The 26,448-nt window shown below is 35.5% G+C and overlaps 3 protein-coding genes and 1 long non-coding RNA gene across 5 annotated transcripts; 2 read left to right on the forward strand and 2 right to left on the reverse strand.

Moving 5' to 3' along the window:
- Positions 1–5,365: 5,365 nt before the first annotated feature.
- On the reverse strand, positions 5,366–24,860 carry LOC124645484 (procollagen-lysine,2-oxoglutarate 5-dioxygenase). 2 transcript variants are annotated; one of them, XM_047185303.1, is made up of 13 exons: positions 24,689–24,860; positions 14,342–14,573; positions 14,090–14,265; positions 13,725–13,892; positions 13,450–13,649; positions 13,087–13,340; positions 12,621–12,845; positions 8,877–9,018; positions 8,314–8,496; positions 7,582–7,686; positions 6,986–7,132; positions 6,559–6,673; positions 5,366–6,415 (listed from the first exon to the last, which is right to left on the reverse strand). In XM_047185303.1, exons 1-13 carry the CDS (start codon positions 24,834–24,836, stop codon positions 6,246–6,248), a joined length of 2,265 nt encoding a protein of 754 aa, XP_047041259.1. In that variant the 5' UTR covers positions 24,837–24,860; the 3' UTR covers positions 5,366–6,245. The 2 variants fall into 2 exon arrangements, with proteins under 2 accessions (XP_047041259.1, XP_047041260.1); XM_047185304.1 differs by lacking the exon at positions 24,689–24,860 and adding an exon at positions 15,191–15,517.
- Positions 9,983–12,196, forward strand: LOC124645488 (immunoglobulin domain-containing protein oig-4-like). The gene is made up of 4 exons (XM_047185308.1): positions 9,983–10,272; positions 10,541–10,612; positions 10,688–10,837; positions 11,816–12,196. The coding sequence occupies exons 1-4, from the start codon at positions 10,162–10,164 to the stop codon at positions 11,972–11,974; spliced, it is 492 nt and encodes a 163-aa protein (XP_047041264.1). The 5' UTR covers positions 9,983–10,161; the 3' UTR covers positions 11,975–12,196.
- On the forward strand, positions 15,564–18,341 carry LOC124645486. The gene has a single exon (XM_047185305.1). The coding sequence runs from the start codon at positions 15,939–15,941 to the stop codon at positions 18,108–18,110; it is 2,172 nt and encodes a 723-aa protein (XP_047041261.1). The 5' UTR covers positions 15,564–15,938; the 3' UTR covers positions 18,111–18,341.
- LOC124645491 lies at positions 21,668–21,985 on the reverse strand. Its single transcript, XR_006986239.1, has 2 exons — positions 21,925–21,985; positions 21,668–21,806 (listed from the first exon to the last, which is right to left on the reverse strand). It is a non-coding gene; the product is annotated as an uncharacterized LOC124645491 (long non-coding RNA).
- Positions 24,861–26,448: the final 1,588 nt, after the last annotated feature.

Here is a 26,448-nt window from a genome sequence, read left to right on the forward strand (position 1 = left end):
GTCTTCACTTCGAATCTTCCTGCTTTTATACTGCTAATTCCCGCTAATTATTAAAAGCCTTTATAAGTATCTTAAGGTCACAAACTGCGTAAGTTAAAACTTCAATACCAACCTGCGTTTAATAATCTTAGCAAATTCGGATTTGTCTCACATAGCTTAATCTCATAGTCACCCTATTAGAAAGGGACAGACAGCCTCCGTACTAACTGTTTCACTCGGCTCGTTTTTTGGGTTTATATGCGCAGTCCCGTTTACTGATATTATGTCTATGGTCATTACAAACAACTGAAATTCTCCCTTGAAAACTGACAGCTGTCAACTGATCAAAACATTCGATACTCCTTACTTTATCTCTGCTTTACACATGATGTTGTAAATTATTAAAACAAAAAATGACTCTTGTGGTTAAACCACTGAATGGATTAGGTAATTTTTTTTACAGCTCGCCATAGAATATCATAAAGTATATCATCATCATCCGAGCCTTTTCCCAATCATGTTGGGGTCGGCTTCCAGACTAACCTGATACAGCTGAGTACCAGTGCTTTACAAGAAGCGACTGCCTATCTGAGCTCCTCAACCCAGTTACCCGGGCAACCCGATACCTTAGTTAGACTGGTGTCAGACTTAGGTACTGGCTTCTGACTACCCGTAACGACTGCTAAGGATGTTCAATGACAGCCGGCACCTACAGTTTATCGTGCCATCCGAAACACAGTCAATGGTGTCTAAGATATACACTCTTTTGCAAAAAAAGCGGGCACCTATGCGAAATCTTAGTTTTAAGGACTTTACGTGTATTTCAAAGGATTTTAATGACTATAGTATGTTACTAGAAGTTATCGAGATCTTCAACGCGGCAATAATTTGAATTTTTGGATAGCTTTGACCCTCCCCATCATTTTTCATATGGTTAATTTAACATTTACTACAAAATTTGGTATTTTTTAGAAGTCGAAGTGTGATAGGACACGATTTGTGATCTGGCACTGCTAAATTAAAATTATTTTTTTGCAGCCCAATGAACTGATACTCCTCTAAATAGTGTTTATTTATGAAAAAGGGAAATTTTTATTACACGTGGGTACAATATTTAAACAATAGAACGCTTTACACAAAAATACCGAAACTCCTAACATTGACATCAATTATCAGTATATCCCATTTAGAGCAGGTGAAAATCTTATCAAATACGCATAGTTTTTCAAAAATGTTTTGATCTAACAAAAAGGTACATTAATCATTAATTAAAACTGCACTATCATTTTCCTGAAAATCACTTCAAAAACTTTTCAAAACACCGACGAACTTTCTGCCAGCAATTAGTCCAAAACAAGGTTTAATCAATTTCTTAGCAATAGTCCAAAATTCAAATTTAGAATACACTCTCACGCATGCTTGGCTAACCTTATTGATTCTAGTAACATACTATAGTCATTAAAATACTTTGAAATACACGTAAAGTCCTTAAAACTAAGATTTCGCATAGGTGCCCGCTTTTTTTGCAAAAGAGTTTATTTAGAAAGTACATACCTACAAACTTAGATAAGTTGCATTAGTACTTGCCTGACCTGGGATCGAACCCGCGCCCTCATACTTGGGAGGTTGGTCCTTTACCCCACCTTCCTTTAGGCCACCACGACTTTTTCATACACGACGACTTTTATCATAAAGTTTATGCGATAGGATTTAATGTGATTGTGAACGACACACCCTGTACAATATATGTAGTACTAAGATACTGTTATTATTACAATCGCTGTAGATGTAAAGCTTGTAGTACACGTGATGTGCTGTCGACTTTATCTACAATTCATACCTACTTTTTTCACTTTGAGCAATTTCACAACTACCAGATCTATTTGCAAAATAGTACCAAAATATATTCACATTAAAAAAAGTTATATAAATTATTTCAATACTCTTTCTAGGATGACAATATAACCCAAAATATTGACAGTAGTACCATGGGTACTTATTTCTGGCCCATGGTACTACTACCAGAAAAAAAAGTCGTGGAGTCCTAGGGGGCAAAGAACCACCTCTCGAGTATGAGGGCGCGGGTTCGATTCCAGGTCAGGCAAGTACCAATGCAACTTTTCTAAGTTTGTATGTACTTTCTAAGTATATCTTAGACACCAAAGACTGTGTTTCGGATGGCACGTTAAACTGTAGGTCCCGGCTGTCATTGAACATCCTTGGCAGTCGTTACAGGTAGTCAGAAGCCAGTAAGTCTGACACCAGTCTAACCAAGGGGTATTGGGTTGCCCGGGTAACTGGGTTCAGGAGGTCAGGCAGGGCAGTTGCTTCTTGTAAAGCACTGGTACTCAGCTACATCCGGTTAGACTGGAAGCAGACCCCAACATAGTTGGGAAAAGGCTCGGAGGAAAATGATGATGATGATGGTACTACTACCAGACAGCTTGGTAGTACTATGGGAAGTAAATTTTCACAAACACCTACAAACATCTTAATTTTACTTTGGAATTCCTTTACTTGTTGACTCTACATTGTAGCTAATCTGATTTTAACACCTGAATAATACATTACAACAAAAAAAATATAGTACATCAATTACATAACTTACATTTTCTTTAATTGTTTTAACATACGAAATAAATAAGTAAATATAATTTATATGACTTTTGAATTTGAGGCCACTTTTGTTTGGAACACACATAGTAGTGTGGTATCCAAGATGGTGTCCTTAGAAATTACATAAAACAGCAGGACACAGACTTGAAAAGCAGATGCAAACGGAGTAGGAAAGAAACCTCAACCAAAACTTCCCTTTATAAGAAAATATTGACAACACTAAAAAAAAGGTATGGGCAACTCAAAAATAGTCAAACAAATGCAACATGATCAAAGATTCCAGAACAATATATAATTCCATAGAATGACAAATTTTTTCTGATTCACTTGATAAGATCTGGCTAACTAATTAGTCCTTACCTATTTAGCTTTTCACTCCTAAGATATACTTTTACCTGTCACCTAAACAAAATCTTAGACAGCACAAACAAGATAACTGTAACCTTGTGATTCTTGTGTTTTGTTGAAATTAAATGACACCTGATATGTTGATATCAAAAAAATCTATTCACTTTGTTTTTTGAGCATGTTATTTTCCTTGCTCCCTCCATTAGTATGGCAGTTTTTCTGTTATTAACTCCATGCCATTCCTCATGATGACGGGGTCCTTGATTGATAACAATTTAAATAGAAGACATGCTCAGTTTATAAACTTAAATACAATGTAAGTGTAAATAATATACCATTCCCAATACACATACAGTAAAGAAATAGTAAATTGTGGCACATGCCACTTAAGACGAGCAAGGTCTTCTTATGGAGAACATACCTATAGGGATTAACAACAACAGGCAATTAACCACTTTTAAGAGAAACATATATTTTGTTTATATTTTACATAATATAATAATATCACTCATGTTATTATCATTGTTTGGTGATTATGCTAGGATAGGCATGAAAGTAATGTTTTGTTACTGACCAAGTTTATAGTTCCAAATAGATTAAAACCAGAAATACTTACTTTACCACTCATATACAGCTCATACAATGTATACTTACATACATATAACATGTAAATAATATTATATAAAAAGATAAATAAGCAAGGATTTTATCTGGCAAGGTTCCTATTTTAGATATGAAGCAAATCCTAGCATCTAGTCACAACTCAAGTAGTTTTTAACATGAAGACAAGTGTCCATGCTTACACAAACCATCCTAAAAAACAGAGCAACTGTCCCCAAAATTCTACAATAAGACATCACTAGTCGAATTTATCAATATCTACCAGAACCTGCAGACAGAGAAACCGAAAGCAGCTTTTTACAAACAACAGAACAACCAGGTAAAGAAAAATCTTCATAGTGGTGTAATGTCTTTACCGCCATTTTAGATATAAATTTAGTTTGCCGACATAGTCTTTTATTACTCATTTCTAAGAATTGTTACCAAATCAAAAGAATACATGCACAACTGCTAATAAATTATGGAAAAAAGAGCAATTCTTTTTAACAAGGGCTGAGCCACAAGATACCTATGCTAGAAAACCCGCCACAATACATTTTAATATCTTACGACTATCGACCAGAACATAAAGACCTACGATAACAAATTTTGTGTCGAGCTGAAACCACCTCAACTTTAGGAGAAACCTATCAACAATCAGCAGGAAAGTTTTTTATGTCTCACACAAGAATCCACGCAATCGATTTTATAGACAATAAAAACAAAATCACATGAACTATACCAATTGGAATGATTCCAGAAAAAATCAAAGGGAATATAATAATATTAAAACTCCTATTCCTATGAAAACTCCGTAAAATGGCTCCAACACAACCCTGAACCTACCCAAGCAGGAAGCAAGCAAGCAATTAGCAAAGCGAAGAAAATTCAATTTTTTTTTTAGTTATTCTTGGCCATAGATACGTTGTCTTTTAAGGCGGCTTGGGCTCTAAACATTAGCCAAAATTTTGGCGATTGTATTCGCCAATACGATTGTGTAGAAAGGGGTTGGCGATCTATTTGGTAGGTAATATTCAAAATATTATTGTTTTTGAGTGTTACCAGTCGGATCTAGTAAATTGTTTTCAATATCTCTCGGGACAATCAGGTAATAATCTACGCCTACTGACTTTTGCCACCTTTTATTCTTCCTTTTATCCTTTATGGATTAAAAGGAGAAAAGGAGTCTGTCAGATTATTATCCGATGATGGTCCCGAGGAGAAAAGGAGTCTGTCAGATTATTATCCGATGATGGTCCCGAGAGACTTTAAAAACAACTTGTCCAAATCTGAAGTTCTTGGGTCTCGGCTCAAAGGGCTCGGTGCAATGTTTTTTTTTTTTTACAAAGTTACACAAGACTTACGTAGTAGGTACAACGCCATCTATAACTTATTTTGGGAACAATTCTTTCTTAAAACAAATCCTCCCAATCTGATACACGTTTATATAATCAGCTCATCGTACTTGATAAAGAGCTGAACAGATAGCTCACTCTACCCTCATGTTTGATTACTTTTTGTTGTTTATTGTATCTATTAATCTGTCTCAGATATGCGACTTCAATCACGTTATTACAGATTTCCTTTCTTTTATCACGAGAAACGTTACTATCCCCGCCCTTATACCACTTATAGGTCTTGTTTGGAAACCGCCCATTCTTTTTAATACCAAAAGTCGTTGACTTCTCAAAGAACCCGAATGCCTCGTTAGTTCACTCATAACTGATCGTTTTTGGCATGAATCACGAATTTACTTGACCTGCAAAATTTGATGTTGGTTTTCGATCTCTACTTACGCACAAGCAATAAAAACGAGAAAAAATACATAACAACTTCTTTATTTGCATTTGATTTATTCCTTAACATAATATTTTGCATTATAATAATGATCTTTGGTTTATATTAACAGTACGGAAACCAGCTACTTACCATGATGTGTAGTGTACTAAAATTTGTTTTACCGCAGACCATACTTAAAAAGGGTGTCAAATATTCCTGTCTATCATTTACAAGTTAGTAGAAAATTGTAAAAATAATTCAATTGCAAAAATCCAATCTCAATAAGAAGCATATTAATTATTTGAATGCATTGAATTTAACACAATTGTTTTATGTACAAATTCCCACACTGAGAACTGTGAGAACTCATCTCACAAACTGTGAAATATACATACAAGCACTTCTGATCGAGATTTTTATGTAATTATAAAAAAAATAGTTTGTCGGTTATTTTAATACATATTGTTATAAAATAATAATATAGTATGAGATAAAAGTCACACTCACATATTAAAAGCATAAACTCTAGTCAATTTGGAGAATATACTTAATATCATAATAACCTACTAAATTGCCATCAATCTAGAAACTTAATGTAACGAGATTCTATTTTACTTTAACTTAGTCTATAATTAGCACAATGTATTTGTACGAATATTTAAAAATCCAATTCCTACCAACGCACCTTGTAACATGATGGACTTATAAATGCTGGTCGCAGTTGGATGAAGCATGAAAATAAGTTGTACAAAATAAATAAAAAATAGTATTTTATAGATAGATTATCTACGCAAAAATAACAGTAACATATATTTGCATAATGTTGCTGTAAAAGGAACCTCGAGAAATTTGTAACTACATAATAGGTATATAAAATTTGTCATAGCTAATGTGAGAGTTTAGATCGTCCTATTAAAATATGTTCACGGGTCTACGAAAGAGATCATGATGTATCGTGTGCCCTTCGTGACGCTCAGTCCCTCGTGGTAGTGCGTGAGTCGGCCGGGGTGCATCAGCAGCCAGCCGAGCTTGGTGTCACGCACGGAGCAGTTATACCGAATAAAACGACATCCACCTCCTTCGAAATCCACATCTGAAAGTTCCATACAAGGAAAGTAAGCAGGTTTCATATTTTTGGATAACTAAAGACAGAATTTTATGAAACAATTTCTATGATGTAAATCAATTATTGTAATAGCTTTAAAAGCAGGTACAAATAGATAAAATAATACGTACTGGGTGTGTTGAGTGCCAAATTAATGGTATATGTGGAAGAGTCATGATGCGGGCGTAGGGATGGCTGTTCATCCGGCCTGTAGCGCACCACGAAGTTCATAATCGACACTGGCGGCTGTTCAAAACAATAAAACATATTTAAGTTAAAAGCAAAAGAAAGTAATGTTAGAGAAAACTCTAACATTACTTTTTTGTCTATACATATATATATTTATTCTACTTAAGTACTTCATTTGAGTAGGCACTTAACAAGGATAAAAAATTATATCTATGTTGTAATATCATTGATTGATTGATAAAATAAACGGTGCTTTATTTGTTTAATAACTACATATTTGTGTAAAATCTCCTGTTAAGATTAGCTCCTGTTAGTCGAATGGGATATAGACTCTAGGTTAATTTTATATAAGTACTTATAAAATCATACGTTATGATAGTATCCTGTGAAAACCATCTCTTGCAGTGGTCGCACAAACTCTTTCAGTATATGCAACCAGTGTCGTTCCAAGCCAACTTGGTTCATGTGAATGTCACGAGTGGGAACTGCTTCGTATCCACTTTCCAGGCGTTTGTCCTGCAAACAGACGCACAGTGTAACTTTACAATATTTCTACCCAGTACATATTAAGGCAAGACTCCTTTATAGTTGTCCTTCGCGTCCCGGTGAGCCTTTTTACCGTAGGTGGACAAAATATAGTCTGAGTTACGTGCCAACAGTGCATATTTTTCAAATAGATTAAGTAGTTTCATAAAAAGCATTATAATGTTTCCTTTTTATAACATCACCTAAGAAAACTAAGGAAGCTATGTCCGCAATCCCATTGCGCAGACGCGACGTTCGAAGAATTCAAGAATCCAGGATTGGAGTTAAAAATAAGTACTATTTACTCTTATTTTAGCTTAATATACTTTATTTTTTATTCTTATTTTATTTTATTTATTTTTTACTCTTATTTTAGCTTAATATACTTTATTAAGCTAAAATAAGAGATAAAAGAATCAAACTTATAAAAATGTAGTTACATTATTGGATCCGTCGCTCCATTGTCCAAAAGCCTCCATAATTTGAATCCATTCTGAACAAAATCTTTTGGACATCAATGGGAACCAGTATACATCAGGACACGGCTGTGAAAAAAAAAACGTTTAAATTATGTATTTATACAATATAACAAGGCAGTAGTTTCATAAATACCTACAGTAAAACCCAAAATACAGTAACAGCCAAAATAAACATTTTAGATTAATAATTTATATAAAAAACTAAGGATTTTCATATAACAGTTATTTGAAGAAAACATCCACTATTGTTTACTTTGAAAACTAAAGGTAAAAAATGTTAGTTTACCAGTTGTTTTAAGAAAACTGACTTTTATGTTGTTGGTGAACTATTATTTGAGCTTTCGTTTTCAAGATTGTTTTGATTAATCTTGAAAACAGTGAATTTCGACCAGTTGGCTGTGACATGTTGGACCTTCGGTGCAATAATATACATCATAGATACCTACACCAGGTATCATCGTGGGAATTAACAACATTGCGCACCTGGATAGAAGCTGAATAAGTAACTTTGCTAGATAAATGGGCTTTGTAACCCCTCAGTGGCGTGCACTTGGAGAGGCCTATGTCCAGCAGTGGACTGCGATAGGCTGATGATGATGATGTAACCCCAAAGAATTTATACGTCGGACCAGTACTTTCTGAGATAAGCCTGTTCAGCCTGTTTAAATTTGTCAAACAAACAAATGAATTTACCATCAAATGCTTTCTTCCTTCATCAAAGTTGAGATGATAGTCTTCATGCAGATAACGCGTGGTCCATTCCATTTTGTTATCGAATAGCTGATACATGTCAGGATTCGTGCGGCTAATGTCGTACGACTCTGGATTTACCAGGTGTCCGAAGTCCATTTCATTACTTACATACATATATACGCCCTGTAACGATAAACCTACGTTAGTTTCATGAAATCTTGATTTTTCTTTGGTCGAGTCGTGGTGGCCTAGTGGGTAAAGAACCAACCTCTCAAGTAAGAGTGCGTGAGTTCGATTATCTTAAGTACCAATTCCACTTTTCTAAGTTTGTATGTACTTTATACGTAAGTATATCTTGGACACCAATGACTGTGTTTCGGAGTGCACATTAAACAGCAAATCCCGTTTGTCCCTGAACATCCTTGGCAGTCATTACGGATAGTCAGAAACCAGTCTAACCAAGAGGTACTGAGATACCCGGGTTAGACTGGAAGCCGACCCCAACATAGTTGGGAAAAGGGATGATGATGAATTTTCTTTCTGAAGAGGGCTAAAGTACTTACAACATCTCTAAGGCTGGCACAAAAAGCCATATCCGGGTCGATACTGTCCATCGTGTAAGTTACTGATTTAGTAGCGGGTTTTCTGAACAAGGACATCTTAACGAGGTAGCAGTTCGTGATAAATGGAACATTCCACACTCCTCTGAAAATTAATGATTACAATCATTAAAAAAAACATATACAGTATATTACACATCTATACTAATATTATAAAATGGAAAACTTTGTTTGTTTGTAATGGATAAATTCAAAAACTACTGGATCGATTTTAAAATTCTTTTAACATTAGAGAGCTACATTATCTGGCAAAATAGTCTATATTTTATCCCGGTGCAGGCAGTCGTTCCCAGGGGATGCGGGTGAAATCGCGGGATAACGGCTATTTCGAATATTTGTACCACTTTTCTAAGACCGCATTTTCGCCATTATGATTTTATTTAATTAACTGTTTGTTTCCCGGTGTTTCACTCGCGTCCCTTGCAAACTACTTCCCGTAACCGGACAAAATATGATATGAAGCCGGAGCCTTGATGGTATAAACAATAAAAAACATCTTTTTTATAATATTAGGACGAAGGTTGATTTTGAAGGTCAAATTTATCGAGTTGCAAATTGCGTGAAAAGAACAATTACATGACCGTTTGACTGTCGAAGGTAAGTAGGTAATATAATGTTAACCAACGTTTGATCACAGATTAATTATCTGTTTGGTTCTCCAATTTAAAAGGTGCCTGCTGATTCTCCTAGACATCAATAGGTACTTAAGTGACAAGGTATAAAATAATGCTCCAAATTTTGTAACATTACAGATACTTATATTATTAATTAATAGTATGGATATCTCAATTTGATAACCTCAATGGAGGTTAAAAATATCGCCTACAGTTTTATTTAACTATTGTTATCATATAGCATACTTTAAAAGATAAAATAATTGAAACATATTTATGAGAAGGTAGGCTTACTGAAATTTCGTGGTCACGTTTTATCGTGATCCATTGACCCATCCAAGTACAAAATTAATACAACTTATAAAGGCCCACTTTATCGCTGTACGAAATGCGAAAGGAAATGACGAGAACCGTATATCACATAGGGGAGACAAGGGCCCTCCTGCTAGCACCTCGTCATTAGCCAATTGAAAGATTGGCGCAACAGGAATCGCCGACACCACCAGTTGCACTCAGAGTCCCGCGAAAGAACATACCAGAATAGTAATAATCCACGTTTGAAGCCCTTTTTATATTATTAAAATTACTTTATTATTTTGCATTTGATCACACAAATGTTACTCATGAAAGCGAAGGTCCTTTTGTGTTTTCTTATATTATACTCGTTTTTGATCTGTAGTTCGGACGCGAGACGCGGGCGCACCAGAAGTAGAACGAAATCCAAGGTATTTTTTTTATTGTTATTATTACAAAAAGATAACCATGAACCTGTGCAGTGATTAAAGTTAATTTTAATGAAACGAAGATCTCATAGACTCCTGACTTATACCGTTTACCAATGTCAATACAATATCGGCCAAACTTTATTGTTAATATTCTTTAAGAGGTTCTTAGTAACATTTTACCGACACCCTTATCGTTTTGTGGGCAGGGGCAGAATATTATTTAAAAAACTGCGAATAAATAACTTGAACAAATTTTACTAATTTTCAGGTACAAATTGGACTACCAATTACCGGAAAGTACAGAGATCCTGAATCTGATCAATATTACAACAACAATGATGTAAGTTTACCTATAAGATCCACAATTTGATCCGTACTTAATGCAAGTTTATTTACTTTGGGTACAATGTTTCAGGGAGCTAAAATTCTACTCGCTTCGCACTTTGACCTCGAGTACGTGCTCGGCCATAAGATTGCCTTTCTGTGTATCGCCAAAGGATCCCCTAGGCCTCACATCACGTGGTTCAAAGATGGTGTGGAAATATTTGCTCATCATTACCTACATGTGAGTATAAAATAGTTATAGCCCAATCCGCCCAATGCAACGCGAACTAATATCTATCAAATAGTCTTAATATAGTGTACCTATGCACATATTTAGTTTTTATAATCAAGAGAGCTGCGCGATATAAAAAAACTATCAATTATCTTCAGAAAGTAGTAGGACTCTTCTAATTGCTAACAAATACAACAAACTTATTTCAATAAGCTTTAGATGCAGAGTTAATAGAGTAAATAAGTTGATGGGATAAATAAAAATCAGGAGTTTTCAATATTCAATATTATTAAAGTGATGATGCCCAACAAGACGATTTCAACGAGAACGGATTAAAAACGATGTAGGTATCTATTTAATCATTTGATCCGAAATCCAGCTCTCGTTTATTTAGATCAGAAATATAATACGCTTCTTAGAAAAACTACTATTGGGTAAACTACTTCTGACGTCCGCAGTCAACTTACATACTGTACCCACGTAGTAACAACACCAACACTTAGTCATAATTCTGGAATTTTAAAAATCTCGGTATGCTAGTAAAAATTTTATAAACTAAATAATTTATAGTATCTAATGCTTAACGAAAAACAAAGCGCTATGTGCCTATTTCGATAAAAAGTTATCAATGAGGGCTTGCTTGTTTTTTTCCGCTAAGATAAATTATTGAGGCCTTTCACAACGACAGATATAATACATACGTAGAGGTACATACGGCGCAGCGGTCATTGAAACTTTCGTATTCATTAAATCGTATAGAGACTGTCCTATTTAGATGATTAACGCTTATTTGAACTGCGGGGCAAAAATGTACGATTGGAGATTGGAGTGAATTGGTTGTACTCAATACACGTACTGATACTAGGTCATTCAAGAACAAATTCATAAGAGTGGGACTTCAGGATAACAGGAGTCGATGAACTTGCGTCCTATGTTCAATAATACAAATCATAATCAAGTTAATTAACTAGCCGTGTGTGTTTTTAGATTCACGAGTGGCCTATCGGTGACGACCGTGTGAAGTCGAAGATCGAGATCGACCCAGCAACTCAGATGGACGCGGGCGTGTACGAGTGCACAGCTGACAACATGTACTCCATAGATCGACGCTCCTTCAAGACAGACTTTTCCATCGCCTTCGACTGACCTGGGCGGTTGCCAATCCAACAAAGAGACTTTATCCTATTATATTTAATTATTTTTATTAGTTTTTCATGGAATATTTGTAAAAGTACCTATTTTTTCGAGGAATAGAACATTTCGCGAATCCTAAATAACAGAGTTAGGCTTACAGACCCCATTTAAATTGTTATATTTAAAATGTTTTTCGTTTAATAAATATCTATACTATTTATGTTTTTAACTAGATATATTATCTTTCTCTCAGTCATTTTGTCCATTGGTTTTGTATCCTTTGCCAGTTCTTATACATACTAAAAAGCTCTCCTACGATATAAAATTGTAGAATCATTCAAAATGCATATAAAACATCCCGCTGTAGTTGTTCGCAAGCACTACTTATCTCAGGAAGATAGATAGACAGCACACAGACTCTTGAAGCCCATGTGACAATGTATTAGAACATGAATTTTTATTTGATAAATGTTTAGATTACTATGATCTCCATACCAAATTTCATCTTAATATGTCAAGCCATTTCAGCATAATAGGGCCACATTCGCATTTATAAATTAAGAAAGAAACGTAACCGTACAAACCACCTGTAGTTGAAAATGCCTGTTTTATAATACCAAAAAGTATTTAACTGTCAATAGAAACCCATTTGACTTACTTAATATTTTGGTAGACTATATCCATGTAGTCTGTCGATCTTGCATAAAAGCCAGCAGAATTGACGGCACCCCAGAAGTTGGACCATGCGTGTCCTGGTCGCACCAGCATTGGAGCGATCACATCATATCCAGACGACAGGAGGTATCTTAGCGTATTCGCCTCAAGACGTGATAAGCTGTCTAAAGAAAATAAGTAGTCGCAAGCACTGTTTACGCAGCGATCCCTGCAAAATAAAAAAACATTTACTGTATACTATTTACAAACTAAATAGGATACTAAATATTAAAGGATGATATTTTAGATATGAATTATAGAAGTGAATTTTTCAGTTATTTTGTTAACATGACAACCTGATTAGCTTTCCACTTCTTAGTTATTAAGAAAACTAGCAGCTTAAAAAGAAAAACACTAGTTTTGAGCTGCCGAAGATGGAGATGAATAGAGTAACTTATTATATTTCTTACTTGGCAATATTCCTGGCTTCTGCTTCTGATATAAAGTCACTGGGCTTAATACGTTTAGCAGTGGCATACTCCTTAGCATGAGCTTGGAAAAATTCATCAACTTCAGTTTCATGATACTCAACGTTGTTCCTCAATAGCAAGTGGATTTTTTCCTTTGGATAATCAGTGGTTACAATTTGGTCCAAAAATTCTTCAAGAAATGGAGTAGCTTGTTCGATAAACACTGCCATCATCACAGTAGGCAGCTCATCATCCTAAAACAAATCTTTATTGTGGATCCAGAAACAATTTTCTTTACTTACAGACAGTTGATGCACACCTTATGAATATTATAAACTGTATTGCATTAATCATGTCATTTACCTGAAGTTCAATTCTTTTTTCCTGGCATAAGGTGCAACCCTCTTTGACTGACCATGCTCTGGCTAAGTAGTTGCCAAAGTGATTTAATGTCATCTTAGATGGTCCATTACCATGCACAATAAGTGGGCGTTCGTTAGTAACAACATTTTCTATATATGGCCAGACCTCTGTAGTTGTGTTAGACTTTAATTGAACATCAGCTGCAAATAATGTACATATTTTAAATAATAGATATCCATGATGATGATTTTAATAATAAATGCAATAGTACTCACACAATGCTCCATTTAGGTTTTGGAATATAGCAGAATTGTGATCCAAATTTATTTGAAGAGTTTTCCTCAAATTCTTTTCCAAATAAATTTTGGTGTAGTACAATTGGTCATCATCTTTATCACTAACTGGTTTATAATTCACAATTTCATATATCTCAGGAAGGTAACCTATACAGGAATAAGAATGTATGTAAATATTTTGATTAACACCTGTACACAACCAGGTAGTATTATGAGAAGTGCATTGTGTAAAATAATAAATTGAGAGGCATTATATAACAATGACAGTTGCTAATCAATCTGTTTAGTCCAAGCAATGAAAAACAATATGCAATTTGATATTTTGAGTAAAACAATAAATATACCAATAAATCCTCCAGAGTTGAGGTATGGGTTAGCCACCTCTGTCTTTGGATATTGATTGGCAAGTTTGGTGTCTGGCCAACAAAACTGTTCTGCAGCAAATAGTACTCTAGTATCCGGGAATGACCGGAACTTCTTTAATATTTCTTCTATACTTGACAAGAATAAGACATCATAGCTGGAACAGAAAACAAGAATAAAATACTGAATAAGTAGGCAATGTTAAGATTTTATTTACGTAATAGAACACAAACCTGTCTGTAAATAATATAATCTTTTCTTTATTTTCTGATTTCATCAGTTCGTTCAATTTGTCCTTTAGCAGGTTAATCTTTTGCCCACCTCCGGGGAGGTTCATGTCTCCCCCGGTCCATTTTGTTCCTTTGCCCAGTATTTCTACATCAATTCCATAAACTTTGGCTGATCTCAGGAACCTCTCCAAGCCATGGTTTTCATCTGTTGCTACGGTTAATACTGTTATGTCATCTGTAACAAAAACAGGACATTCAAGAACTATATTTAGTAGAAAAACAATGTTGATATTAAAACTACAGTAAACATTTTGTTACTTATATAGTAAAAAGGATATTATAACATTGAATGAAGTTTTGAATTTCAATCTTACGCATGAGTACCTAAATCACAACAATGATGACACCTCGGATGACATAAATATGACCTCAATATCATTTAATTTGGAATGTAGATGCACACTATCCATACTGTAACCTACATTCACATGCAATTAGATATTCACTTAGTAAACTTTGAAAACAATTTCTTAGTGAAATGTTATTTATACTTTGAGATGATAACTATATTCTAATATTGGGATTTCCAAAATATAGTGCTAGTATGTTGAATGTTTTTCAATAAATAATACAGGAAAGAACCACTATCTTGCTAAGTGCACAGAAAATTCTTATACGATTAAGATGTATAGTTTTAGCAGACAGCAAATAAAATAACAGATGCAGAGCTTAACGACTTAAACAAGCATGACAAGGAAACAGTCATAGTTATCAAGTGACACAAAGGAGACACATTCAAATGAAGGGAACAGCTCAGCAGATAATGCGCTAGCTTTTACATGATTATCTTACCTTTTCCATGAACAAGACTGCATAATAGCAAAACAAAACCGAGAACTTTCAATAACATTGTTAGCTTTCCGAATCGCTGCATGACGACTGGGTTCACTGGACTTCCGTCGACATGTGCATAAAATCCAGTCGTTAAACAAAAGGCGGCTATAAACACTCGCTACGTTCCAGATACGAGTTCACGCCGCTTCCTAACCGATAAGCTTCAGTAGGTATTCACTATTCAGATATCACATTAAAACTAAGATAATAATAACACCGCGTCCGGCCGCCGTCACGTCCCGAGTTCACAGCGCCGCGGCTACATATGAGATCATTCCAGCCAAGCAAATTGTTTTATGTTTCGATGATGCTATTTATCATATAGGTTAGCGTCAGCGTTGCCAGATGTACGAGAAATCTCGTACCTTTACGAGATTTAGCAGTCTCTGTACGAGAAACGAGAAAAAAATAATCTCGTACACTTTTTTACGAGATTTTAACAATATTTCTAATACTAACCAAAAACATTTAAAGAAAAGATTACATGTCTATGCCACAAACTCGACTAAGCACATCACTAGATTCATTACCTCATCACTAAATGTTTCTTTAGTCGCTGACCGGGGAATCTGAATCACCGCAAAATACAAAAACTACTACAAAATACTAAATACTAACACTAAGTTGATATTAAAGTTTATGCGTATAGTGGTTGAAGGTTCAGCGCGTTATAGAATTTCACAGTGGTTAATTTATTAATAACATAATGAGTAGTGACAGTGAATCTTCATCCACTCCACCTAGAAAAATAAAAAAAAAGGGAGGATGGACATCAAAGAAAGAAGGTAACACGATTTTTCAACATCATTCACAAACTTTTCGCAATGAATGGTTAAAGAATCCCATATTTCGAGACTGGCTGCAGCCAGATCTTAAAAATCCCAAGAAAGCGAAGTGTGCATATTGTCCATCAAGCTCTCTGGTTGCTGAAATCACAAATCTCAAATCACATGCCGAATCAAAGAAACATTTAAGAAACAAACCTGGTTCATCGGGTTTACAATCCCAAAAATTGACTTCATTTGGATTCAAGACAGGCATAACTCAAATAAACAAACAAAAAGATCGAGCTGAAATAAAACTAGCTGCATTTTTTGCAGAACACAATATTGCTTTTTCTGTGGCTGACCATTTGACTGATTTGTTAAAAGAAATTATTCCCGATTCTACATTAGTGCAAGAAATTCAATTGAAGCGTACTAAAATAACAGCAGTTGTAAAAAATGCTATTGGGGAAGGGCACAAAGTTGATTTAGCAAATAAATTGAAATTAACTAAGTTTTCGGCGCTTACTGATGAGACTACAGATGTATCTACAGTCAAAACGGCTTGTGTTGTAGTGCGTTATTTTGACCATGATGCTCAGAAAATCTGCAGCGCATTCTGGGAACTGTACAAGATTTTTAAGGAAACAGACACCAATGATATTCCTACGGCGAATGCTGAAAATCTATACAGAGCGCTTATAGATTCTTTTACCAGCCGTAATGTGCCACTTACAAATATGATTGGCTTCGGGTCGGACGGATGTAACGTCATGATGGGCGATAATGATTCAGTCAAAACTCGTTTGACACGAGACTTACCAGGGATCGTTATTTCAAAATGTGTTTGCCATTCAGCCCACTTATGTGCAAGTCAGGCTTGTAAAGAAATTCCGGAATCTGTAGAACAACTGGCTCGTGACATATATAATTTTTTTAAAAATAGTGACAAACGCCAGTTTGATTTTCGTAATTTTCAATCCTTTGTTGAAGTTGAGCCGCATAAAATATTGAAACCATCTCAAACAAGGTGGCTATCCCTAACAGCAGTAGTCTCACGAATCTTGGAGCAATGGGAAGCACTGCGCTTATTTTTTATTGATTTCACTACGAACCCAATACACAAAGTGAAAGCAGAGGTGAAAAATCGAGCAATATTCATCTTAGAAAAGCTATGTGATCCTTTTCATAAGCTATACTTTTGTTTTCTAGACTGGTCACTGCCTTTGTTTACCAAATTTAATTTGGAATTCCAGAATGAAAAAGTCGTTATTCACAAGTTGCATGATAAAATTCGAGATTTTTATCAAGAAATTCTTCTGCGTTACTTACAACGCGAATATGTTATGCGGCAGAATATTAGTGACGTAGATCCTAATAATGAGCAATTTCTATTGAATGACGCCGTAATGTATCTTGGCATTAAAGTATATGAAATGCTTAAACATCCGGATGTGGTCAGGCAACCCGCAAAAAAGGCACTGTTTTTCACAAGTTGCAGAAATTTCCTCAGGACTAGTGCCTTAGAAATAAAAAAACGTTACGACATGGAAGACCCTGTGCTGTCAAAACTACAAGCTCTAGGACCTGTATCAGCTCTCTCCAACAATTTCAGAGATCTCGTCCCAACATTGATGCCCCTAATGGAAGTCGTGCCACGCATAAGTGCGTCTTTTAATGACAGCCAAAAACAAGAGATAGACGATCAATGGAGAAGATTGCCTATTGCAAAAGCTCGCTACCCTGAACAGCTTCAAGATACAAAAGAACCCGATGAATTCTGGGCAATGTTAGTTGAAAATGATCATTTCTCTGAATTAGCCAGTTTTGCTCTCGCAGTTCTGTCTTTGCCTCATGCAAATGCAGATTGTGAGCGGGTTTTTAGCAAAACCAACTTAATAAAAACAGACCTTAGAAATCGTCTTATAACAGAGACAGTAAATGGTACACTTTTAGCTGCAGAAAGTGCAAAAGGACCAGATCGCAAAGGAAATTGTATAAATTTCGAACCATCAAAGGAAATGTATTCCAGAATGACAGCTGAAAAACTGTACAATAAAAACGAAGATGATTTTTCCGATACCCCTGACATTACTTATCACCATAATAAATAAAACCGCATAGTATAGTTACTAGTAGCAAGTGCCTACAAAATTTATTACAGTTAATAAAAACTTTTTTTACGATTTTGGTAATATTATTAAAAAAAATATGAACCATTTAGAGAAATGTTTTTTCATTTGGTAGTCCCTAACTTAAAGAATATTCCTTTTACGAGATTTTGTATTGAAAATACGAGATATTTGTCAGTCCTAGTACGAGATAAAAAATTCGGCATCTGGCAACCCTGGTTAGCGTGCGATTTTATTAAACCGTAGATGGATGGATACTCAGTTTGCGCATCATAACATAACAGCCTACAACTCATGCACCGTTGTTGATACCTAGCATATACCTAGGTATACATATCATATACACTTTTGTACCACAATCAATGGCATGCACTCTCGAAACACGCTCATTATAAATTTAATGGGATCTAGACCGATGTTTCAATAAACTAGTTAGGAAGGTAGGTATGTAAGTATAAAGGTAACTTTCTACTTCTGATTTTTTTTCCTTTTATCGCCATACAGAAAGTAGTACTCTGTATTGTAAAAAGTAAACAAAACTATAAAAGCACTATATAAGTAAGGAAGTCCAGCATAGTTAAGCCGGGTTTTCACAGACAGTAAGAGTTGGCTCGGACCGAGTGCACTCGGATGTCTACTCGGATGCTACTCGTATCTTGTAAACACGTAATCCGAGCGCACTCGGGCGCCAAAGTCTAATCCGAGTAGACTCGGACTCTGCTCTCTTTTTCGAGCTCACTCCGATCATTTGAATGTACTCTGTGGATCATTTTTATGTAAACAATATGGCGACAATCAATAAAAAGTGTGAAAACTCGCTATTGTGTGTAAGCCACTGTCCGTGTATACTCGTACGAAGCTGACTCTTACGAGTGCACTCGATCCGAGCCAACTCTTACTGTGAAAACCCGGCTTTATTTACATAGAGGAATGGGCAAGAAATAATTTTGGACTTGTTTGTGGTGGAGGATATGGGTACAAACACTGCGCTAATACTGGCAGCCAGTGCTGGCTTGGTGCTCTAATATTTTGTGCCTCATGTAAGGGATGATTTATATTAGGCCGGGCCGTGTCCGGGGCGTGCCGTGTACGTGGCTCGTACGGGGCATTGATGTGAAACGTTACATACATTTTGTATGAAGCAGTTTATATTACACCGTGCATGATCCGTGGCGAGTCCGGGCCACAAACGACGCTCGTCTTTAGAATTTCGTAAAAGCCCGGACACGGCACGGCACGGCCCGGCCTAATATAAATCAACCCTAACAGTTTCAGTTTAACAAGCCATGACAAAACGAATAGCTAGCACACGTCTACTTTGTTGCCAGTGACTTCCACTATGCTTCCACTCGACTGGCGCCAGCATTAAATGCTGAGCTGGCTTTTTTATAAACTTGTTCCTATTCCTAGCTATTTATAAATAAGGGGGATAATTGATATTATATATAATAGTAATCGTCGACATAATATTCTAGCGATAGACAAGAAAATGCAATCCATACAAATTGTCCGAATACGTTATCTGTGGCCAAATTGGTTGGGACAACTCAGGACAACTTGACAAGATGTCATCCTCATAGATTTTAATCGTAGAAGAGACACAACGTTTTCGCTCGTATTTTACCTACATAAGTTATATATTATATTAATCGAATATTCTGCTTTAAAAGGTTCAATGCGTTTGTTTTGGTAACATTAAATGCAGACAAACTGGGACAAAACATGCAGTACAGACATTTCACCCTATATGACGGGTAGTAGGTGTAGGGTTGCCACATACAGGTATTTCAGTTCCGGGACAGTTCGAGGATTACGAAAAAAATATGAAAAATTAAAATATCAACCTACATATTTTATTGCCTTTATTTAGAATTCGCATGTTTGAAGACCGTTTTTGCAGTCCTTCCAAAAGATTTGCGAAATCTGGGCTCACTTCTTTAGAACGAACAATTGTAATGATTTTGAAAATTTAATTTTTAGTTTCGTTCGGCGGGGTATTTACAGGGAGGGAAGCGGCCTGCTACTAGTAACAAAATGAAAAAAATTGTGTATGTCTGTATTTGAAATCCGCTTCAATGAGGTGGTCCACGGAACAAGGCACGTAATTCCGAGACAATCCCGGATTTCCCGGCCATCTGGCAACCCTAAGTAAGTAACGTGTCACAAGCAGTGAAAATATTTTTATTCATTTATTTATGTAACATGGATAGCTTACAGTTAAAATAACTACTAACAAACAGTAATCATCAGGGAGCCAATGACAAGTCTTCACTTATAAAAATCTTATGATTGAAAATCAAAATTATTGAAATCAAACAATCAAAATAAAATATATAAAATTATTAAAATCGAGTTCACGATATAAATATAGGTACTATTGCTCGATTTTTGAAGTAGGTACCACGAAAAAAAAGTTTTTTTTTAATGAAGTAGGTACTGTTGAACAGTTACAAATACAGAATAATTATAATTAATTTTATTTCTGTTAATGATAAAACAATAGGTGTCATTGACATTAACAGAAATAACATTAATTATAATTATTCTCGAAATGTAATGAATGTAAATAACATTCGGAATAAAGTTTCGCGAAAAGGAAACCAACGGTATGCCAGCTTATTATACTAGAGTTGTATAGCTTGATGTGTACCTGCTGTGTAGCAGTGTATCATAGAGTGAGTAAAATAAAGAAAAATACGCATACGCTACACGTTTACCTATTATGAATTGAACGCGTCGAGGAAAATCAGAATAACCAAATTAAAAGAACTTGCTTAGAAGCCACAAAAAAATAAGCAAGTTCACAGAAATGGTTTAAAATGTTTATAAGCGAGTACTTTATTACTAAAATGTGATAAATACGTGTAGATTATAAACATTTATGAATGGAAAAAAATTTGGTACAAAATTGATAAAGTAGGTAGGTATGTATTTACCCTTCTGTGACAATAATCTATCCTTTCTATATTTGAATGACATGAGAATTCACGGATTGGCAATGTTTTTGTCTATGATATTTTTTTTATTGCTTTTGTAAAACCACAGTTTAGATATGGAACCCTTGTAAACAGTTGTGAGGGTTCGTACTTTGTAACAATGAAAGTGACTCGGTAGGTATCTAATTACTGACAACACCGCTAGCGCCGATGCATGAAAGCTCGTCGATGCACATCATTGACATATAACTATAGGGACAGGAAATGTCACGAAAAAAACCTGCACACCTACAGTCTGCAGTAGTAACTAAAATGGCTGCCATTACTAGGGTTGTACCACTACCGGATTCAACAAATATCGATATTGTATTCTAGTTAGAAGTACGTACGAGTCTTACTGGGTGCATAAAAATAACCTAGTATAAATAATTTCTTCGTCATAGAACTAACTATCACATTAACTTCACTGATACTAATAACCTCAACAACATCAACCAAATGGGAGGAGTCATTTCTTCACCTTTGAAAAAAAAAAAAAACACAGGCAAAGTAATTATTTATTATTTCAAATAGCCCTATGAAAGTTCTTTCACGTCAGACTAGTTGCAGGGTGCCAAAGATTCGGTCTTATGAAGAAGAATCCGCAAGAAACGCCATAAGTAGATACTGTCTTAAAAAAAATACAATAATTTACAATCGTTTTCAAGCTATTCAACGACTCCTGGGGGCCTTCTTTGGGTGTCTGAAAAAAAGAATATTCCTTTAATAACGATTGAACGGAGAGATATACTGTACTAATAATGTAATTACATAGGATTTGTCTAACAAAAAAAAAAAAAAAAAACTATCTTAAGACTTACCAAAAATAATGTGGGAACAGAGTTGTCACGTAATCTTAAGATATCCAGTGTTCTATTAAAACAACTATCTTCAAAGTGAAGCGAACAGACAAACCAATATTTATGTCTGGGATTAATATTTTCCTCACCAATAGCTTCTAACCATTTTGTCCTTAAATCATTTCGTATAGGAAACCTGCAAAAAATGTTTTTTTAATTAAAGAACATCAAAACTTGAACTTATCTATACTTTGATTATTTGTTTGGATTGCATAGGCTCCGAAACAAGTTGACCGATTTGAAAGCTACACTTTACCCGGTGGGCATAGGCTATTACTGTTCGGGTACGGAATTAGATCCATCGGAACGCGAGTAATACCGCGATGAAAAGATAGTACTTAAGTAAATAACAAAATAGAGATGTTCTATTCAACATAATACACAACTCTGAGGGCTCAGTGTCTTAGGAACAGTAACTTCTGTTGTTAAAATTAGTAAAAGCTGAATTATAAAAGTGGATATTATATCGATACAGTTATGACAACTGTACAGCACTATGCCAATATGATATGTTATTGTAAACAACATTTATTTCTAAATATAGCTTTTTATACAGAAATAAACTTAAATATTAGTACTTTCACCATCAATTCATGTTTCCGTAACATATTTTTTATCCAATGTGAATTAGTTTATGTAGAATCTAGCAAAAACTGGTTACTAACCTGTGTAAAGACAATCCAGCTTGATTTTTGTGCTTACTTGCACCACACTTCACGATACAACACGTAGGCATACTCGTTGATAAATTCACTATTGAAATAGTAAAGTCTTAAAAGTAAACACGAGTGATTTTCTATAAAATAGCAAAAATAAGTCACGAAGAGCACCTATTTGACAGCACAACTACCATGACATATGTACCAGATATGGCACGCACCTACAAACAGGAGGATATCAAAAATAAATGTCACCATTTCACGCAACCACAAAAATATTGTTGTCCCTGTTTTCAAATATAATTATCTGCTTAGAAAGAGTGAGAGAGAACTATGTTGCATAGTTTGTTTCATATTTCGCCCATATTTATATAACTATAGATACGTCAATAACAACACGGCGTCTCCTTATAATTCTAAGCTCGATGATGCACATCCGTTTGTGAGTGACATTTTACGAACTTCAGTAGGTAGCTTCACAACTATTTGCAAGAGCATATACAATCTAAGCTGTGGTAAGACGTTGTCCCTATAAGAATCAGAAATCAAGAAACAAAATCGATCGATTAAAGAATACCACAGATTACATTAATAATTACTTCGTAATACCTACACTAATGGTAATACCCTAACGTTCATATTTTGAATATTGGCACGTAGGTAGCTAACGCAGATTTGATGCCTGCTACCTCACCGACTTCTTTAATGCCAGCTGATACTTATCGCATCATATCGCAGTTAAATAGGTACTTAATAGATTTATTTAAAAAAGGGTATAATTTAGGCGGTCACCAAAAATATTTTTAAGACTCTAAGCTGAAGCACCAAATAAAATAAACAACTCCAAAAAAAATAAATTGACTTTATTAAAAGGGCACTAAAGTATATAATATTATGATCCAAAAAAAATAAAATAACATCAGAAAAATCGCAAATCTCGCACTCATATTATTTTTGGTTCCCAAAATGGATTAATGGTCACCAAATTCTATCCAACTAAAAGATTAATATTACCACCAAAAATCAAAGTTAGTGACGAAAACGAATCGCTGCAAAACCGACTCCACGTAGTCTTGTCTGCCCTACCCCTAGAGTGCAATTCGAAACCGCGTAGGCGCGGAGGGGCGAGGCGGCCTGCGAGCTGAGGCGCAGGTAGTTTTAAGGCTCGCCACTGCGGCTGAGGCTGGCCGACGGAGCCGGCCAGCAAGCCGAAGCTGCGGTGGTGAGCGTGAAAACCATCTGCGACGATAAGCTCGCATGGGACCGCCGGAGCCCTGCAGCGCCGGAGCCGTGACAGAAGCCATGCTTGCTGCATGTTGCGTGCTTACATTTTAAACGCACTGAGTTACACACAAATTCATATAACAATAAATAAGCGACGTACATTTGGGAACCCTAGTATATTAATTGGTATTTGGGAAATATTCTAGCGATCGTTAGATTTTTTAGTCTAACAAAAATGACCAAATTAGGAGTCATGGTATTACATAATTGGTAACATCTAAGTAGTGACAATATATAATATTTGGTCTAAAGTGTATTTTAAAGGCGTCCATATATTTTTTTAGTAGTCAATAATATGAAAAAATGGTTTTATCTAATAATATTTTTGGAAACGTTATTTGGTGACCATTTATCCATTTTGGTAACCGTTTAGAATTTTTTTGGTTGTAAAATAGGTACTTTTTTGGGTGGTGTTTAAACACAAGCCTTTAAAAAAAGAGCATTGCCTTAAACAAAATTCAAAAGCGTATTTCGTGACCCACTCATAACTGCCTTTTATACTTTATTTTTAATTATGACTATCCATTATAAACTTACCACAATAGGTAGGTATATTGAAAGACGGAAAACATAGCATTAAAAACAAAAAATGTGTGGGTGCATTTAATGTAGATATATTTTTATTGTATTACCCTGTAAGCAAGTAAAGTATTTAACGGGAACGCTCAAATGATAGGTATCAAAGGTATGATATTTATATCGCATAGGTTAATCTAAACTATATCGGTGATCTCGCAGCCTAAGGGCAAATCGCACTTTTTTAATAATAATGATAAAGTTACCTTTAGTGTAGAGGAAATGTTGTTTACAGCTGTCATCTTCGGAATTCTTCTCGCAGAACTCTTGAGATAAAGTTCCCTGTTTTAAGGCAATAAATATTGCTATTATCCAACAACATTTAAGCGGAAAATTGCGACGCCTTAGAACCATGTTTTCCTCAAAGCTTCCGACGACCGACTGCAATCATTGAGCCAGTAGAACCTATCAAATTGATTTCAACGGGAAGGTGAGAGCTGTTCATTATTTTTATTGCTTTTAGAAAAACTTATTATACCGTGAAATGAAAGCGGCGGACGACGCTAAAAAGAAAACCTTAAAGTAACTGTATCAAGCAAATTCTGATCGCTTAAGTAGCCACAGATTTGAATAAGTAGTGCAAATGTTAAATGTTAATGCCATTTTAGATTATTGACAAGAACATACTTAGATACGGAAAAAACTGGTCGTACCAGTTTTTGCAGTGTTGCTAAGTTCTAGGTATTTTGATTGTTAGTTTTATTAAGTCATGTAGGTAGGTATGTGCCTCTACCAATGTTGTAAAATCGTCTGTTCATCCCCGTTTTTCTTATAGGTACCTACTAAGTTTTCCTTACTCTATCTGCTATCACATTACTCTTAATACTGCCTCGTTGGTCTAGCTGTCGCAAGTGCGGCTGCTGAGCACGAGGTCTCGGGTTCGATTCCCGAGTCGGGCCGAAATCGTTTTGTGGGTTTTAGAAGACTTTCACAAATCAGCCCGGAGCCTGGAAGCTGGTGATTGATACACCCGTGCATCGGAGAGCACGTAAATGTCGGTCCTGCGCCTGATCTCTCTCCGGTCGTGTCGGATTACCGTCCCATCGGGCTATGAGAGTTAAGGAATAGTGAGTGCACCTGTGTCTGCGCAAATGCTCGTGCACTATAATATGTCCTGCGTAGTTGGCTAATCTCCTTACATGAGAACAGCCGCCGTAGCCGATAATCGGCTAGGAGGACATCATCATCATCATCTTAATATTTTCATAACTAGGTACTTCTTTTTCATTCCATATGATCCATACAGTTGATCCATATAGTCATTAGTATGACAATTGTCTTATAGATCTTCCCTTCTAATTTTAGTGGAATGTGGCGATCAAAGATTATTCCCGTAACCTGTCGCTATTTCCCTGTATTAATTATGTACTTGGGTGTCTGATCTAAACGCCATCGCCTTAGATTAAACTGTAAAGAGATACCTAAAGTCGAAGGGATATAAGAGCACACTATCAAGCGTTTTTGCTTCACGACTGGAAAGACTGATGAAATTGCTGAGCATGTAAGCATTTGTTCTTTGATCTGCTCATTTTCTAGGCTACATTGCTCATTCACCAACTACAAAAATATTTTCGCCAAACATACCGTATCAACTGTCTTATCGTATCAGTAGCAAGAGGTATATAAGTACTAGAGGTAGAAGCCGACTATTAGTAGAAGCCCACAAAGCAGCTACTCCTAACTGGTCTGTATTGCCAGCATGTGATTTTGACTTACCTACGATTATACGCTAGGTTCTCATTCGACGTTTGGGTCGCTATATGGCCTAAGAACAAGCTACGGAGACTTTCCACATCATTTGATCAGTTCACACCAACAGTACAGTTAGCTATTGTTAATAATTATATTTAAAATCGTGCTGAAGTCTGGGGTTTTTTCCGGTAAAGGTTGAAAACGGTTAAAACTAACAGAAAAGAGTGAAGCAATTGAGTGAAAGTAAACGATTGTGGGACATTTATTTAACGCT

This window comes from Helicoverpa zea, chromosome 31 (assembly GCF_022581195.2).
Source record: "Helicoverpa zea isolate HzStark_Cry1AcR chromosome 31, ilHelZeax1.1, whole genome shotgun sequence".
NCBI lineage: Eukaryota > Metazoa > Arthropoda > Insecta > Lepidoptera > Noctuidae > Helicoverpa > Helicoverpa zea.

Excerpts from the sequence above, each read along its gene's own strand:
- LOC124645484 (XM_047185303.1), bottom strand. The coding sequence starts at position 24,836 with ATGGTTCTAAGGCGTCGCAATTTTCCGCTTAAATGTTGTTGGATAATA. Across the intron at positions 13,893-14,089 it reads CAACTCTGGAGGATTTATTG|GTTACCTTCCTGAGATATAT; the intron begins GTATATTTATTG and ends ATTCCTGTATAG. Across the intron at positions 12,846-13,086 it reads GAAGCCAGGAATATTGCCAA|GGATCGCTGCGTAAACAGTG; the intron begins GTAAGAAATATA and ends TTTATTTTGCAG.
- LOC124645488 (XM_047185308.1), top strand. The coding sequence starts at position 10,162 with ATGTTACTCATGAAAGCGAAGGTCCTTTTGTGTTTTCTTATATTATAC. Across the intron at positions 10,273-10,540 it reads GAAGTAGAACGAAATCCAAG|GTACAAATTGGACTACCAAT; the intron begins GTATTTTTTTTA and ends ACTAATTTTCAG. Across the intron at positions 10,613-10,687 it reads AATATTACAACAACAATGAT|GGAGCTAAAATTCTACTCGC; the intron begins GTAAGTTTACCT and ends ACAATGTTTCAG.
- LOC124645486 (XM_047185305.1), top strand. The coding sequence starts at position 15,939 with ATGAGTAGTGACAGTGAATCTTCATCCACTCCACCTAGAAAAATAAAA.